This window comes from Lytechinus variegatus, chromosome 1 (assembly GCF_018143015.1).
Source record: "Lytechinus variegatus isolate NC3 chromosome 1, Lvar_3.0, whole genome shotgun sequence".
Taxonomy (NCBI): Eukaryota; Metazoa; Echinodermata; class Echinoidea; order Temnopleuroida; family Toxopneustidae; genus Lytechinus; species Lytechinus variegatus.
Window position 1 is genome coordinate 95,469,529 of NC_054740.1, and position 13,947 is coordinate 95,483,475.

A 13,947-nucleotide genomic window follows, 5' to 3' on the forward strand; every position below is an offset into this window, starting at 1 on the left:
GATATTTTCATAAAGTTTTCTGGAATGAAAGCTATTGGGGCTGTTTATCTCATTTTGTGTGAAATCTGCAATATAAGTGCTGTTTTGAAAAATTGCTTGAGGCATGTTTACTATGTGAAATTGATTTATGCTTAGTAACTTTCAGCTAGGGATTGTACATTAGATTGCAAATCTTTTGTTTGTCTGAACAACATTTTCAATTCTCTTTCAATACAGGGACATAGCTAGGGAGCCGGTTTTCAAACATTTCAACTGACAAGAATAATACAGCTTTGTATTTTGCTTCATCGTTTGACACAAGGTAAAAATTCTACATTCTATTTCATCTCCCTTCCTTTATGGGCTAAATTATTATCCTGGACATAATTAGATGTTTATCTGTTTAATAAATGATTTACTACTGTTTGAATATTCAAGGCAATTACATGTAAGTTTGGTCTGCTTGTGAAATTAACCCCGAAACTAGTGGATTTTTCAATAGTAAAATTTTGTGATTTGAATGAAGTTTCAGCAGAAATGATATTTCTCCTTAATAATAATAATACCGTAAGTAACGGTGTATTAACCGCACCCCCAACTTTGGACTAAAAAAAAAAAAAAAATCTTACATTTACATGCATATTTGAGGTAAGAAGAAACAAAATCTAAGTTTTTAAGATTTCAAAGTATCCAATTCCAAAGAGATTACCGGTATGCGGAAATTTGCTGTTCTTGATCAATTCATCTACAAAATAGAAGGAAAGAACGGTCCCGACAATATTGGCCACTTACACACTCACCTCACAGTCACAGTGTACACGCGCACACACACAGCACTGCCATTACATTGCAAACTACGATACAGTACCAGTCATGCCAGTACATAAAATTATGATCTGTGTCTTTCCCACCGTAGGAGGAAGAAACATTCACATTTCTTGCATCACAACCTCACAATCACTTTCAGAAATTTGATGTCTTAGCATGAATTTTGGATACGGGATTACAGGAAGGTTCAAGAAACAAAGAAATTGACATTTTTTCCAGTTGTTTTTTACGGCTTCGTGCCGTCTCTCTCGTGCGTGGTTTAAATGGTATCTTATGAAAAGCAAACAGGAAGGAAAAAAAAGCTGGCGCGAAACGGGACTTTGAATAGCGCCAGCTAGCTTAAGTCGCACTATAACCACATTACAACGCAATCTCTAAGCTCACTCAACTCTCGCTCATCGGTGACAAAATATTACCGAGTATGCTTGGCATCTCTTAAATTAGCCAGGGAACTTCACTACTTTGAAAAGAGAATAAAGTAAAAATTAGTGTCATGAAGGTGGGTGCGTTTGTTATGGACAACATTTAATTAAGATCGTAGTAATCGCTTCCCATTACCCGCGGCTCATACCCCTCTAAACGACATTGCCTGGGCGGCTACGCCCGGCCACTCGATGTGCTGTGAATTGGCAGACATCGTATATGTAAGGGAGGGGTTACGGCGGGCTGGCTCAGACCCGTCACCGTGTATAAACCGCACCCCCGACTTTTGCTTCTATCCCGCCGAGAAAAAGGTGCGGTTAATACACCGTTACTTACGGTAGACAGTTCTTGTATAGCGTATATCACAATTATGAATAATGTCTATGTGCTTCCAAAGGTCTTGAATATTATTACCCCTGCTGTAGCTTGGCAGCTGTAATTTTATAAAGTTTACAGCGAACACGCATTTCAAGGAATTAATTCCTGCCAGGTACCCATTCACCTCACCTGGGTTGAGTGCAGCACAATGTGGATAAATTTCATGCCTAAGGAAATTACGCCATGGCTGGGATTCGAACCCACAACCTTCTGTTTCACAGTCCATAGACTAATCCACTGGGCCACAATGCTCCTTGATGCTATTACAGATTTTTGTCTCCCCTGCATAGCAGATTGAGACTGCCTGCACCGCTTTTCCGACAGCGGCGGCGTCAACATCAAATCTTAACCAAAGGTTAAGTATTTAAAATGACAGCATAACTTAGAAAGTATATGGACCTAGTTCATGAAACTTGGATGTAAGGTTAATCAAGTATTACTAAACATTCTGCCCGAGTTTCAGGTCACATGACCAAAGTCAAAGGTTATTTAGGGTCAATAAACTTAGACCATGTGGGGGAATCAACATCAAAATCTTAACTTAAGGTTAAGTTTTTGAAATGCCATCATAACTTCGAAAGTATATTGACCTAGTTCATGAAACTTGGACAGAAGTGTAATCAAGTATTACCGAACATCCTGCCTGAGTTTTGAGTCACATGACCGAGGTCACAGGTCATTTGGGGTCAATGAACTTTATCCAATTTGGAGGTATTTACTCGATTTGGTGTGTTATGAAGTCATGGGGGGGAGTGATATCAATGTATTAATGTTCAAAATGTCTATCCAGAGTAGAGGGAAGAAACCACTATAGATGGTTTCAGACCGCCTCGATGTTCGTCAGTTCCAGATATTTTGGTAATGTGAAATCAAACTACGTGTAATTTCCCCGAAAGAAAATACCCGCCAAATAGTAGGTACAGTACTTGGCAAAACTACGAGAACTTTCCAGGGGATTTTTCCAAGGTCGTGGGTATTTTGGCAATCTGAAAGCAAAGTACGAGAGCTTGTATCCCATAGATCACCGCGCTAAGTGAATTTCCGGTGCATAGCGTGCGCTGTTCGATATATATGCATATATATGCATGGATATGCGAGGTGGGCCAGCATGGCCGGCCAGCCAGCCCCAGTGCATGCAGGGATAAACATACATACACTTTTCATGCGACGTGACTCGGGGTTTGGCTCGGCAGTTGATTCTTCTTGAAAAAAAACTAGTTTTACGAATAAAGGGTGGTATTTACCGGTATTCTACATTTTCATACCAATGATTTTGAATGAAACCTTTTCAATTCAATTCAGATGACATCGCACTGGAGTGAGTAGGCCACCAAGGACTTAATTACAATGTGGAGAGAAATCTAGTGCAATTGCAGATGATCAAGGGAACAAATGATTTGCGCATACGATCAAGTATTGTTAGTACGTGCTAGAGCTAGGCCGGCCGCAGGCGGATCTCCCGCCCCGGCTGACCCACAATCGCGATACGTACCACTGTTGAAAAGCATGCGCTTCTTTGTCTGCTACCAGACAGTACTGCGCATGCTCATAACTTTGCGAAATTTCCCAGAAGAGTGTATTTCGGGGCGGTCTGAATGGGGAACAATTTTCTGGTATTTTTGAGCATGAAAAAGTACTCATAATTTAATGGGATTCTTGTGATCAAGGCGGTTTGAAACCACCTATTGTGTCTTATTGGGTATGGTGTTAGAAATGAATATCTCACCATACAGAGTATGTGTCCATGGCAAGTTGTGGTTTATGGAAATTTGTTCAGATTCAAAATCCCACAAAATATTCAAGGAGAAGAAAACACATCCCACCAGCATTCATTGCCTGGTCTTATAATAGAGTTGTGGCTTTAAGAAATCTAGGTTTAGTCAAAACAGGGATTACTCTTAATGTCCTGAACTTTAGAGGTACATGTATTATATATGCTGACTTGTAAATGAGAAAAAAAATAATCATTTAACTTTATTTATTTTGGCGTCCCATAATTGGAATAGTCAAGTACATGTAGTTCATGATCTGAATTTACCTTACACCTGTATTATCTGGATATTTCATTTTATTTTTATTTTTTCTTTTGTTTTTATTTTCATTTATTCATTTCTTTTTTATTTATTGATTTATTTATTCATTCATTTATGTATTCATTCATTCATTCATTTGATTGTTTGTTTATTCATATCTATTTTGGGGGAGGAGAAGGGGTTAGTGATTAACTATGTTTTTTTGTGCGTGTGTTGAAACTGTGTAATAATGTTTATTGCGTGCATGTACATGCATTTCAGTATTTTTTTGAGCAACGATACATGTACATGTAGGCATTAATATCACAATCAAGTTTGAATACTGCTGAAGCAATTATCAAATGATGCATTTGTATATAGATTGAATAATGACAAAGTTCATTCGGCAATCCAATTAAGAAGAGTGTTTTCTAACAACACGTGAAGTGATGGGTATCCATACTATAGCATGATAGATGGGATGGGTGATGATCAAATTTGGTCACTTTCATAATTTACAATTCAAATGAGTACACCAGAGATGCAGCCGTTCTCTTGGGTGTAACCATTCTACATTTCTTGTTCAATGCCGTAGTAAAATAAAGGGCAGGGATGAGACTCTTTAATTTTTTTGGGTGTGTGTTTTTATGGGTGAATATACGAGGATGCAAAAGCTGAACAACAGAGGTAAAAGTGCATTAAGCATTGTCTTCTACAAATATACAAGATTACAAGGCCGCAATTATTATGCCTCGGCCCAACTGTCCCCGAGATAGGTAGTTGCTGGAGGCATTTAGTTTTCGGTCTGTCCATTTAGTAAAATGAGAAAATTGGTTTATCTGAAAGAGCAGTTCTTCTACATACTTCTACCATCTTGGCTGTAATTCTACATACACGTACATGTAGTTTTTTTCCAAATTGAGACAGTGAGCAAAAAAACATGTTGCCTTGTGTGATTACCAGCAATTCTGAATTTTATATACAATAAGGTGCATTCAAACCAATTTGATTGGTGCATTCAAGGTGCATTCAAGGTGCATTCAAACCAATTTGATCGCTAAAATACCTCTAAATCTAGAAAATGTACATGTACGTTATCTTTAAAATATAAAAAAATGAATGGGTGATGATCAAATTTGGTCACTTTCATAATTTACAATTCAAATATGTACACCAGAGATACAGCCGTTCTAGGTGTAACTGTTATTCATTTCTTCTTGTTCATTGCCATATTAAAGATAAATTCCAGTTTTGGTAAAGATCTCAAAATGACTTTTGACAGAATCTGATATAATGACCACCCAAGTGTCTGTTTGTATGAATAAAAAATATGTGCCAAAGGATTCTGGAAGAAATTGTGTAATTGCTGAGAAATAAGCAAAATAAGCGAGGATTCGGTCACTTCTGTCGGGTCTTTATTCCAGCAATATTAATACACTGTCCCACGTGTGTCTATCTGTGTTGGTGATCTTTAGTGTGAACATGTTTTCAACAAAATTTCAAGATTTCACAAAGTTCAGCTTATGTAACTACCATATCTAGATCCTCGATAATATTCTGACAATTAAGCCTGATTTTGCAGACTTTCTCATGAAATCAGTGTTTACTGCAACTACTGGCATTTCTCTTTAAACGCAAGGGCAAGGATGAAACTCTTAATTTTTTTGTGTGTATTTATTGGTAAATATATGAGGATATGAAAGCTAAACGATAGAGGTAAAAATGCATTAAGCGTCGTCTGCTATAAATATACAAGGCCGCAATTATGCCTCAGCCCAACTAGGTAGTTGCTGGAGGCATTAAGTTTTTGGTAGTCCATTTTTTAGAGTAAAGAGAATATTAGTTTATCTGAAAGAGCACACTGTCTACATACTGTCAAATTTGTTATTGTAAATTTGAATAAAAGACAAAATACAATAGTATTTGACATATTTGCTGAATATGATGGAAAAATCTGTCACATAATTTCATTTCAATAGGTCAAATTTTTTTGGGCTCACTCGCTGGCTACTTTTTACAAATTTTCCCACATTGCTCTGTTGTGGCCCCTCAAAATGTTTGGTTCATTATGCAACTGCGTTGAATAAATGTTGTGTAAAGCTATATACTCTATATACCTGCAACTTGATTAAAAAATAGTGGCAATCCGTAAGGTTTAAAATGGATTTGATATCAAAGAGGTCTCCGCCCCGAACCAATCCCGCATAGCACTGGCGTACAGTTTGAATGGTTGGGCCATGGCCCCCAAAAGTTCTACAACCAAGAACAAAAAAGAACAAAAAGTAGAGTTTAAGACATAATGTTGTCAAGAAAAGTGTTAAGAAATATCATGAAAAGGTGATTTTTTTTCTTGCTCGCTCGGGAGATATGTTGAGCAGGTTTTTTGGCACATGTTCCATACTGTGCTCCTCTCTTTTGCACACAATCCTGTTCACAGTGGCTTACAGACCCCCCAAAAAAGAAAGGAAAGAGAGAAGGGTGAAATATATTATTTTTTTAATATTATGTCAAAATCTATCACAAAATTGGACTTTTGTAATAATATTGTCAAAATTTTTGCTCACTCGCAACTTTTTTGTAAAATATAAAATCCGTCTGATGTGCCATACATGTATGTGGCCCCCTTAAAAATTTTGACACATACCATGACATGAACAGGAAATTTTTGCTCTTTTTTTGTCAGTCTGAATGCACCTCACATGATAAAAAAACAAAATTTGCATCAGAGAAAAATAGCTTTTAGATAATCATAGTACACAAGGGCAGTATCCAGGTATATGATGTATAATAATTAGCTCATCGGCAATCAACTTCAATATTACAGAAGATGCGTACTACTCTTTTTTTCCTGGATGATTGGGTTGCATTATGGTAATTTTGATAATGGAATTGGGAATTTGTTGGAAAATGATAGAGAATATTGTATGGTAGCATTAAGGTTGTGTGCACAGTTCATTGCATGGTTTGTGAAATTCCTTTTTCATGCTATACTGGAAATAACATGCCAATTATTAGTAAGAGGAAATGACTTGGTTTTACTTTGTGAGGTACCCCTTTTCTATTGTAATTTTATCCTATATATCATTAGGTCCATCTCCTTCAAACATATTTTTTAAATTACCCCGCTATTTCTCTTGTAAAACATCTTAATCAGAAAAATCTCCAGCATTATTTGTGATGAAATGCATGTTTTGAAAATTCTTAAATTTTATGTTATAAAAGTGAACATTTCTTTTTTTCTTAATCATATATTTATACAGAGTATGAACTAAAGTAATACAGAACTTGTTTTCATTAACATCAGATTTTTCTCTATTTTGTATTCATATCAACTGTTGTTAGGGTGGACTTATAATGTTAATGCAAGTTACTGTTTTTACTAGGTCTTATTTTCATGCGTGCTTCCATGACTTTGTACAAACAATTGACAGATCACTTGTGTGGAATGAATAGCAGAGAAAGGAAGGTTGGTTTGGTAATAAAATGATGATTATAAATATTAAAGGGATACTCCAGGCTGAAGATATTCATATTCCATGAATAGATAGATTAAAATTCAAAGAGCAAAGTGCTGAAAATTTAATCAAAATTGGATAACAAATAACAAAGTTATTGAATTTTACAGATTTGTATTATTCCAGTGAAACAGTTCCAAGGCATGTCTTCATGAATATTCATTAGGTGGGCTGATCATGTCATATCCTCACTTGTTCTTTTGTGTTTTATCATATGAAACAAAGTTAAGTCAAAAATTTTCTACCAAGAACTAAAAAAAATGGATTGACAACTGAAAATGCATTAGTTATTTGAATGAGTCTAGGATCAGAATTAGATTTTGAAATCGAAGACGATAAAGAAGATGAAGAGGAAGGAATTCTAAGCTCAATTGCTAGTAGCAGCGAAACATGACGGTGAATTGGGAGAGTACAATTCCGAACCCCCATGACTAGCTCAGCAGCAAACTTTTTTCTGATACGCACTGTATAAAACTCATAACTTAGTCAACCACTCAGGAATTCCCCAAATCTTCAATCAATCAAATCAATAAATCTAACAAACAAATCAATCAAACAAACATTCAAACTATCAATCAATCTATCTTGACAATTACCTCCAAGAAACATAAGAATACTGCAGACGCTGTTATTTTCTGCGGGATTAATTTTTTTTACGCTTGGTGGCTTCAAAACATAATCGCATGTTCTTGAATTTGCGCTGCACACTCCATAATCGCAAAGTCACTTCCTTCTTCCCAATCTCTGAATGGTTTTTATTGACATTTTAGCAACAAAATTGTATTTTCTGATCATAATTCTAGCTCTAAATCGGCGTAATTCAGCATTGTTTTGATCCAATCATAAACTTTTGTGACATTTAGCGCAACTTTTCTTTGAGGGGCGGACAACGGGGAAGGCAAAATGGAAAATGAGTTACCGGAGATTGTGCAGACCATGCTACATGAATAACAGTTCTCGCTACATGTTCTCAGTATGCTGTTGCATTTTCCTTTGCATCATGGCCATTTTCTTTGAGTGAGAGCTTCATGGATGTAGCGTTGGTGTGATGAGGGTAACTAGACAGGAAATAAATGATTAATTATAATTATAAAGTATAGTTGTTTTTTTTTAATCTGAGATTAACCTACAAGCAGTCTGAATGAAGTCTTATAAATGATATTCCACTCGGAGGTGGTTAATGATGTGTATGATCCTTGAGACAACATGAAAACATACAATTTGAAAAATATCTTGATGAGATATTTAAAGCTGTTTTTGTTATGTACTGTACATGTAGGCTTGAATCCATCATACAGGGACACCAGGGGCCCGTTGCATAAAACTTTTTACCTGAGAAAACTCTTTTTACCGGGAGTTTTTGCCCTGTGTTAAAGTCAATGGCAGAAATCAGACTAACCTTAGTTTTCAGTTTTTACCAGAGTTTTCTCAGGTAAAAAGTTTTATGCAACGGGCCCCAGAAAATGACCTATTCAATCAGATTCCATGGATGTTTCATCTTATTAGGACTTCCGGTGTTCGATAAATTAAGCAGTAAGCAGAACAATTTGTATTTTAACTTTCTCACAGTACAAAGATTGAATTATTGAAATTGAGAATTTTATATAGATTCTTCATTTTTATGTCCAAATTCAATGTTTATATGTAGGGCCGATATCATTTCCTGTTTTGAAAAGTGAGTTAAAGAGAAATTCCAGTAGTTGCAGTAAACACTGATTTCATGAGAAAGTCTGTAAAACAAGGCTTAATTGTCAGTATATCATCGAGGATCTAGATCTGGTACAGTTTTACATTAACTGAACTTTGTGAATCTTGAAATCTACACTGAAAAATGTTCACACTGAAGATCCCCTACACAGATAAGCGCACGTGGGACAATGTATAATTATTGCTTCTACCCGAATCCTGTGCTTATTTGCTGATTTCTCAGCAATTACATGATTTCTTCCAGAATCCTTTGGCACATACGTTTTATTTATCAAACAGACACTTAAGTGGACTTTTCATTGGATTCTGTACGAACTCATTTTGATATCGTTACCAAAACTAGCATTTACCTTATGTGTGTTTTGCTGTAGAAGGAGTGAATGCAATCAATCTTAGTTCTGTCTCTTTACCAGGCATGGCCTCTTTGGCGACAAGCATGGATGATATGACATCCTATAATTTTGTATCATAGACTACATTGAATTTTTGAGCCCCAAAATGAAGAAATACATATATAAATGACATTTATCTTATTTTCATTTTTGTCTCGCGTGCATAGCAAAGCGAGACTATAGGCGCCGCTTTTCCAACGGCAACATTGGCATTGTCAACATAACCAAGACTAAGTTTTTGAAATGTCATAACTTAGAAAGTATATGGACCTAGTTTATGAACATGGACATATGGGTAATGAAGTAATACTGAACATTCTGCCTGAGTTTCAGGTCACATGACCAAGGTCAAAGGTCATTTAGGGTCAATGAACTTCGGTCATGTTGGGGGAATCAATATCGAAGTCTTAACCAAGGTTAAGTTTTTGAAATGTTGTCATGTGTATGGAGTCTGGACCTAGTTCGTAAAACTAGACATAAGGGTAATAGTGTATCACTGAATATCCTGCCCAAGTTTCATGTCACATGATTAAGGTCAAAGGTCACTTAGGGTCACCAAACTTTGGCCATGTTTGGGGTAAATTGAGGAATTGTCATAACTTTTATAAGTTTATGGATCTAGTTCATGAAACTTGGACATAAGAGCAACCATGTATTCCTGAATTATCATGCACAAGTTTCAGGTCAAATGACCAAGGTCAAAGGTCACTTAGGGTCAATGAACTTTGGCCAAATTGGGGGTATTTGAGGAAATGTCATCATATCTTTGAAATTTTATAGATCTTGTTCATGAAACTTGGACATCAGAGCAATTGAGTATCCTTGAACATCTTGTGCTAGATATTCAGGTTTAAGGTCATTTAGGGTCAGCAAACTTTAGTAATGTTGGGGTATTTGTGGAATTGTCATAATTTTAAAAGACTATGGATTTACATGTAGTTCATAAAACTTTGACATAAAAGCAGCAGTGTATCCCTGAATACCCTGTGTGTGTTTCAGGAACATGGCCAAGATCAAAGGTCAATGAACTCTGGCCGTGTTGGGAGTATGTTGTATTGGCATTATTACTGAGGACGTTTATGGTACTTATGAAACATCGACACAAGCGTAATCAAGTATGAGTGATTGTTTTGCACATGTCTTAGGTCACATGATCATGGTCAAAGGTCATTTTGGGTCAATGGACATAATTTTGTGAAAGGTCACTGAAAAAAATTCTGTGTTTTAAAAGGAAAAATTCCATTGTTTCACTAAATATGATCTTCGTGCTGAGCTTGAGTGGTTGATGTGACGGTAAATTGCCATTTCGTCTACTGCCAACTCGTCCACTCACCACATGGTCCATTTTCATTCAGTCTAATGCCAATCCATCCAACATTTGGTCTAACAACCATTTGGTCTAACAACCATTTGGTCAATTAACTTTTTAATCCAATTATCACTTTGTCTAATCACCATTTCGTTTATGACCATTTCGTCTCTTAACCAGTTGGTCTATTAAAAATAGATCCACTTTATTTTATTTTTCACTCATTTTGCACAATGAACACTCAGTCCAATTAGACCAAGTGGTATATGGACTAAATGGCTATTGGACCAAGTGGTTATTAGATGATATGGTGAGTGGATGAATCGGTAATTAGACCATGTGGATAGTAGACGAACTGATGGTAGACGAAATGAATGTGACGATTTGGCAATTGTACGGATTGGCATTAGACGAATCAGAAATAGACCGATATGACGTCACTCACATGCACATCGACTACGATTTAGGAGAATGGCAGAATGAAGGTGGCAAGGTTCTCAATTCTGATATTCAGCAAGGGTGAGGACATGGTGCATGCGAAAGCCTTTGAATGATGTAATCTCGTACCTGCTGGTGAGATTCTAAAACTACCTATTATTGTGATTTTACAGAAACTGGCTGTTCAATTCTGACATTTTCAATGCACATATTTTAAGGAATAGGGATTTAACACCTTTTGTCTTATAATAATGCTATGTCCTAGAGTGACCATAGTGTGCAATGTGTGTATTGTTTTGTGTGACTGCTCCTAAGAGTGACCTGAGTATAGTGTGCCCATGTTACTGTGTATTGTTTGGTATGACTGCTTCTAAGAGTGACCTGAGTATAGTGTGCCCATGTTACTGTGTACTGTTTGGTGTGACTGCTCCTAAGAGTGACCTGAGTATAATGTGCCCATGTTACTGTGTATTGTTTGGTGTGACTGCTTCTAAGAGTGACCTAAGTATTGTATTGTTTGGTGTGATGCTCCTAAGAGTGACCTGAGTATAATGTGCCCATGTTACTGTGTATTGTTTGGTGTGACTGCTTCTAAGAGTGACCTGAGTATAGTGTGCCCATGTTACTGTGTATTGTTTGGTGTGACTGCTTCTAAGAGTGACCTGAGTATAATGTGCCCATGTTACTGTGTATTGTTTGGTGTGACTGCTCCTAAGAGTGACCTGAGTATAGTGTGCCCATGTTACTGTGTATTGTTTGGTGTGACTGCTTCTAAGAGTGACCTAAGTATTGTATTGTTTGGTGTGATGCTCCTAAGAGTGACCTGAGTATAATGTGCCCATGTTACTGTGTATTGTTTGGTGTGACTGCTTCTAAGAGTGACCTGAGTATAGTGTGCCCATGTTACTGTGTATTGTTTGGTGTGATGCTCCTAAGAGTGACCTGAGTATAATGTGCCCATGTTACTGTGTATTGTTTGGTGTGACTGCTTCTAAGAGTGACCTGAGTATAGTGTGCCCATGTTACTGTGTATTGTTTGGTGTGACTGCTCCTAAGAGTGACCTGAGTATAGTGTGCCCATGTTACTGTGTATTGTTTGGTGTGACTGCTTCTAAGAGTGACCTAAGTATTGTATTGTTTGGTGTGATGCTCCTAAGAGTGACCTGAGTATAATGTGCCCATGTTACTGTGTATTGTTTGGTGTGACTGCTCCTAAGAGTGACCCGAGTATAATGTGCCCATGTTACTGTGTATTGTTTGGTGTGACTGCTCCTATGAGTGACCTGAGTATAGTGTGCCCATGTTACTGTGTATTGTTTGGTGTGACTGCTCCTAAGAGTGACCCGAGTATAATGTGCCCATGTTACTGTGTATTGTTTGGTGTGACTGCTCCTAAGAGTGACCTGAGTATAGTGTGCCCATGTTACTGTGTATTGTTTGGTGTGACTGCTCCTAAGAGTGACCCGAGTATAATGTGCCCATGTTACTGTGTATTGTTTGGTGTGACTGCTCCTAAGAGTGACCTGAGTATAGTGTGCCCATGTTACTGTGTACTGTTTGGTGTGACTGCTCCTAAGAGTGACCCGAGTATAGTGTGCCCATGTTACTGTGTACTGTTTGGTGTGACTGCTCCTAAGAGTGACCCGAGTATAATGTGCCCATGTTACTGTGTATTATTTGGTGTGACTGCTCCTAAGAGTGACCTGAGTATAGTGTGCCCATGTTACTGTGTACTGTTTGGTGTGACTGCTCCTAAGAGTGACTGGTGTATAATGTGCCCATGTTACTGTGTATTGTTTGGTGTGACTGCTCCTAAGAGTGACCTGAGTATAGTGTGCCCATGTTACTGTGTATTGTTTGGTGTGACTGCTCCTAAGAGTGACCTGAGTATAGTGTGCCCATGTTACTGTGTATTGTTTGGTGTGACTGCTCCTAAGAGTGACCTGAGTATAGTGTGCCCATGTTACTGTGTATTGTTTGGTGTGACTGCTCCTAAGAGTGACCTGAGTATAGTGTGCCCATGTTACTGTGTACTGTTTGGTGTGACTGCTCCTAAGAGTGACCTGAGTATAGTGTGCCCATGTTACTGTGTATTGTTTGGTGTGACTGCTCCTAAGAGTGACCTGAGTATAGTGTGCCCATGTTACTGTGTATTGTTTGGTGTGACTGCTCCTAAGAGTGACCTGAGTATAGTGTGCCCATGTTACTGTGTATTGTTTGGTGTGACTGCTCCTAAGAGTGACCTGAGTATAGTGTGCCCATGTTACTGTGTATTGTTTGGTGTGACTGCTCCTATGAGTGACCTGAGTACAGTGTGCCCATGTTACTGTGTATTGTTTGGTGTGACTGCTCCTAAGAGTGACCTGTGTATAATGTGCCCATGTTACTGTGTATTGTTTGGTGTGACTGCTCCTAAGAGTGACCTGAGTATAGTGTGCCCATGTTACTAGGTGGTTTCAGACCGCCTCGAAGTTCGCCAGTTCCAGGTATTCTCTGATCGGGAAATTTACCCCGATCAGAAAATACCAGGTATTTTGGTAATGTGAAAGCAAACTACGCGTAATATCCCGAAAGAAAATACCCGCTAAATAGCAGGTACTTGGCGAAATTACGAGAACTTTCGTGGGGATTTTTCCAAGGTCGCAGGTATTTTGGCGATGTGAAAGCAAATTACGGGAACTTTTATCCCAGCGTGTCGTTGGGCGCGGCGGCGTGGGTGGCTGCTGGGCTAGTGATTTTGAATCTCGCGCCTTGTCTGCTTATCTGACCATACTGCCCATGCTCGTAACTTCGGGAACTTATCCCGAAGGATGTGTTTCGGGGCGGTATGAATGCAGGAATAATTAACGGGTATTTTTTAGCCTTAAAAAGTTCTCGTAATTTAATGGGGATTCTTGTGATCGAGGCGGTTTGAAACCGCCTACTGTGTACTGTTTGGTGTGACTGCTTCTAAGAGTGACCTGAGT

General features: G+C 37.9%; 2 protein-coding genes across 2 annotated transcripts in view; one reads left to right on the top strand and one right to left on the bottom strand.

Moving 5' to 3' along the window:
* The first annotated feature begins 253 nt into the window (after positions 1 to 253).
* Positions 254 to 13,947, top strand: part of LOC121429427 — a 75,854-nt gene continuing 62,160 nt past the window's right edge. Inside the window, exon 1 of the mRNA XM_041626434.1 lies at positions 254 to 301. The gene's annotated coding sequence lies outside the window, so the exon portion shown is untranslated. The remainder of the gene's footprint in view (positions 302 to 13,947) is intronic.
* Positions 10,697 to 13,761, bottom strand: LOC121405698. The gene is made up of 4 exons (XM_041596621.1): positions 13,755 to 13,761; positions 12,145 to 12,647; positions 11,984 to 12,103; positions 10,697 to 11,763 (listed from the first exon to the last, which is right to left on the bottom strand). The coding sequence occupies exons 1-4, from the start codon at positions 13,759 to 13,761 to the stop codon at positions 11,443 to 11,445; spliced, it is 951 nt and encodes a 316-aa protein (XP_041452555.1). The 3' UTR covers positions 10,697 to 11,442.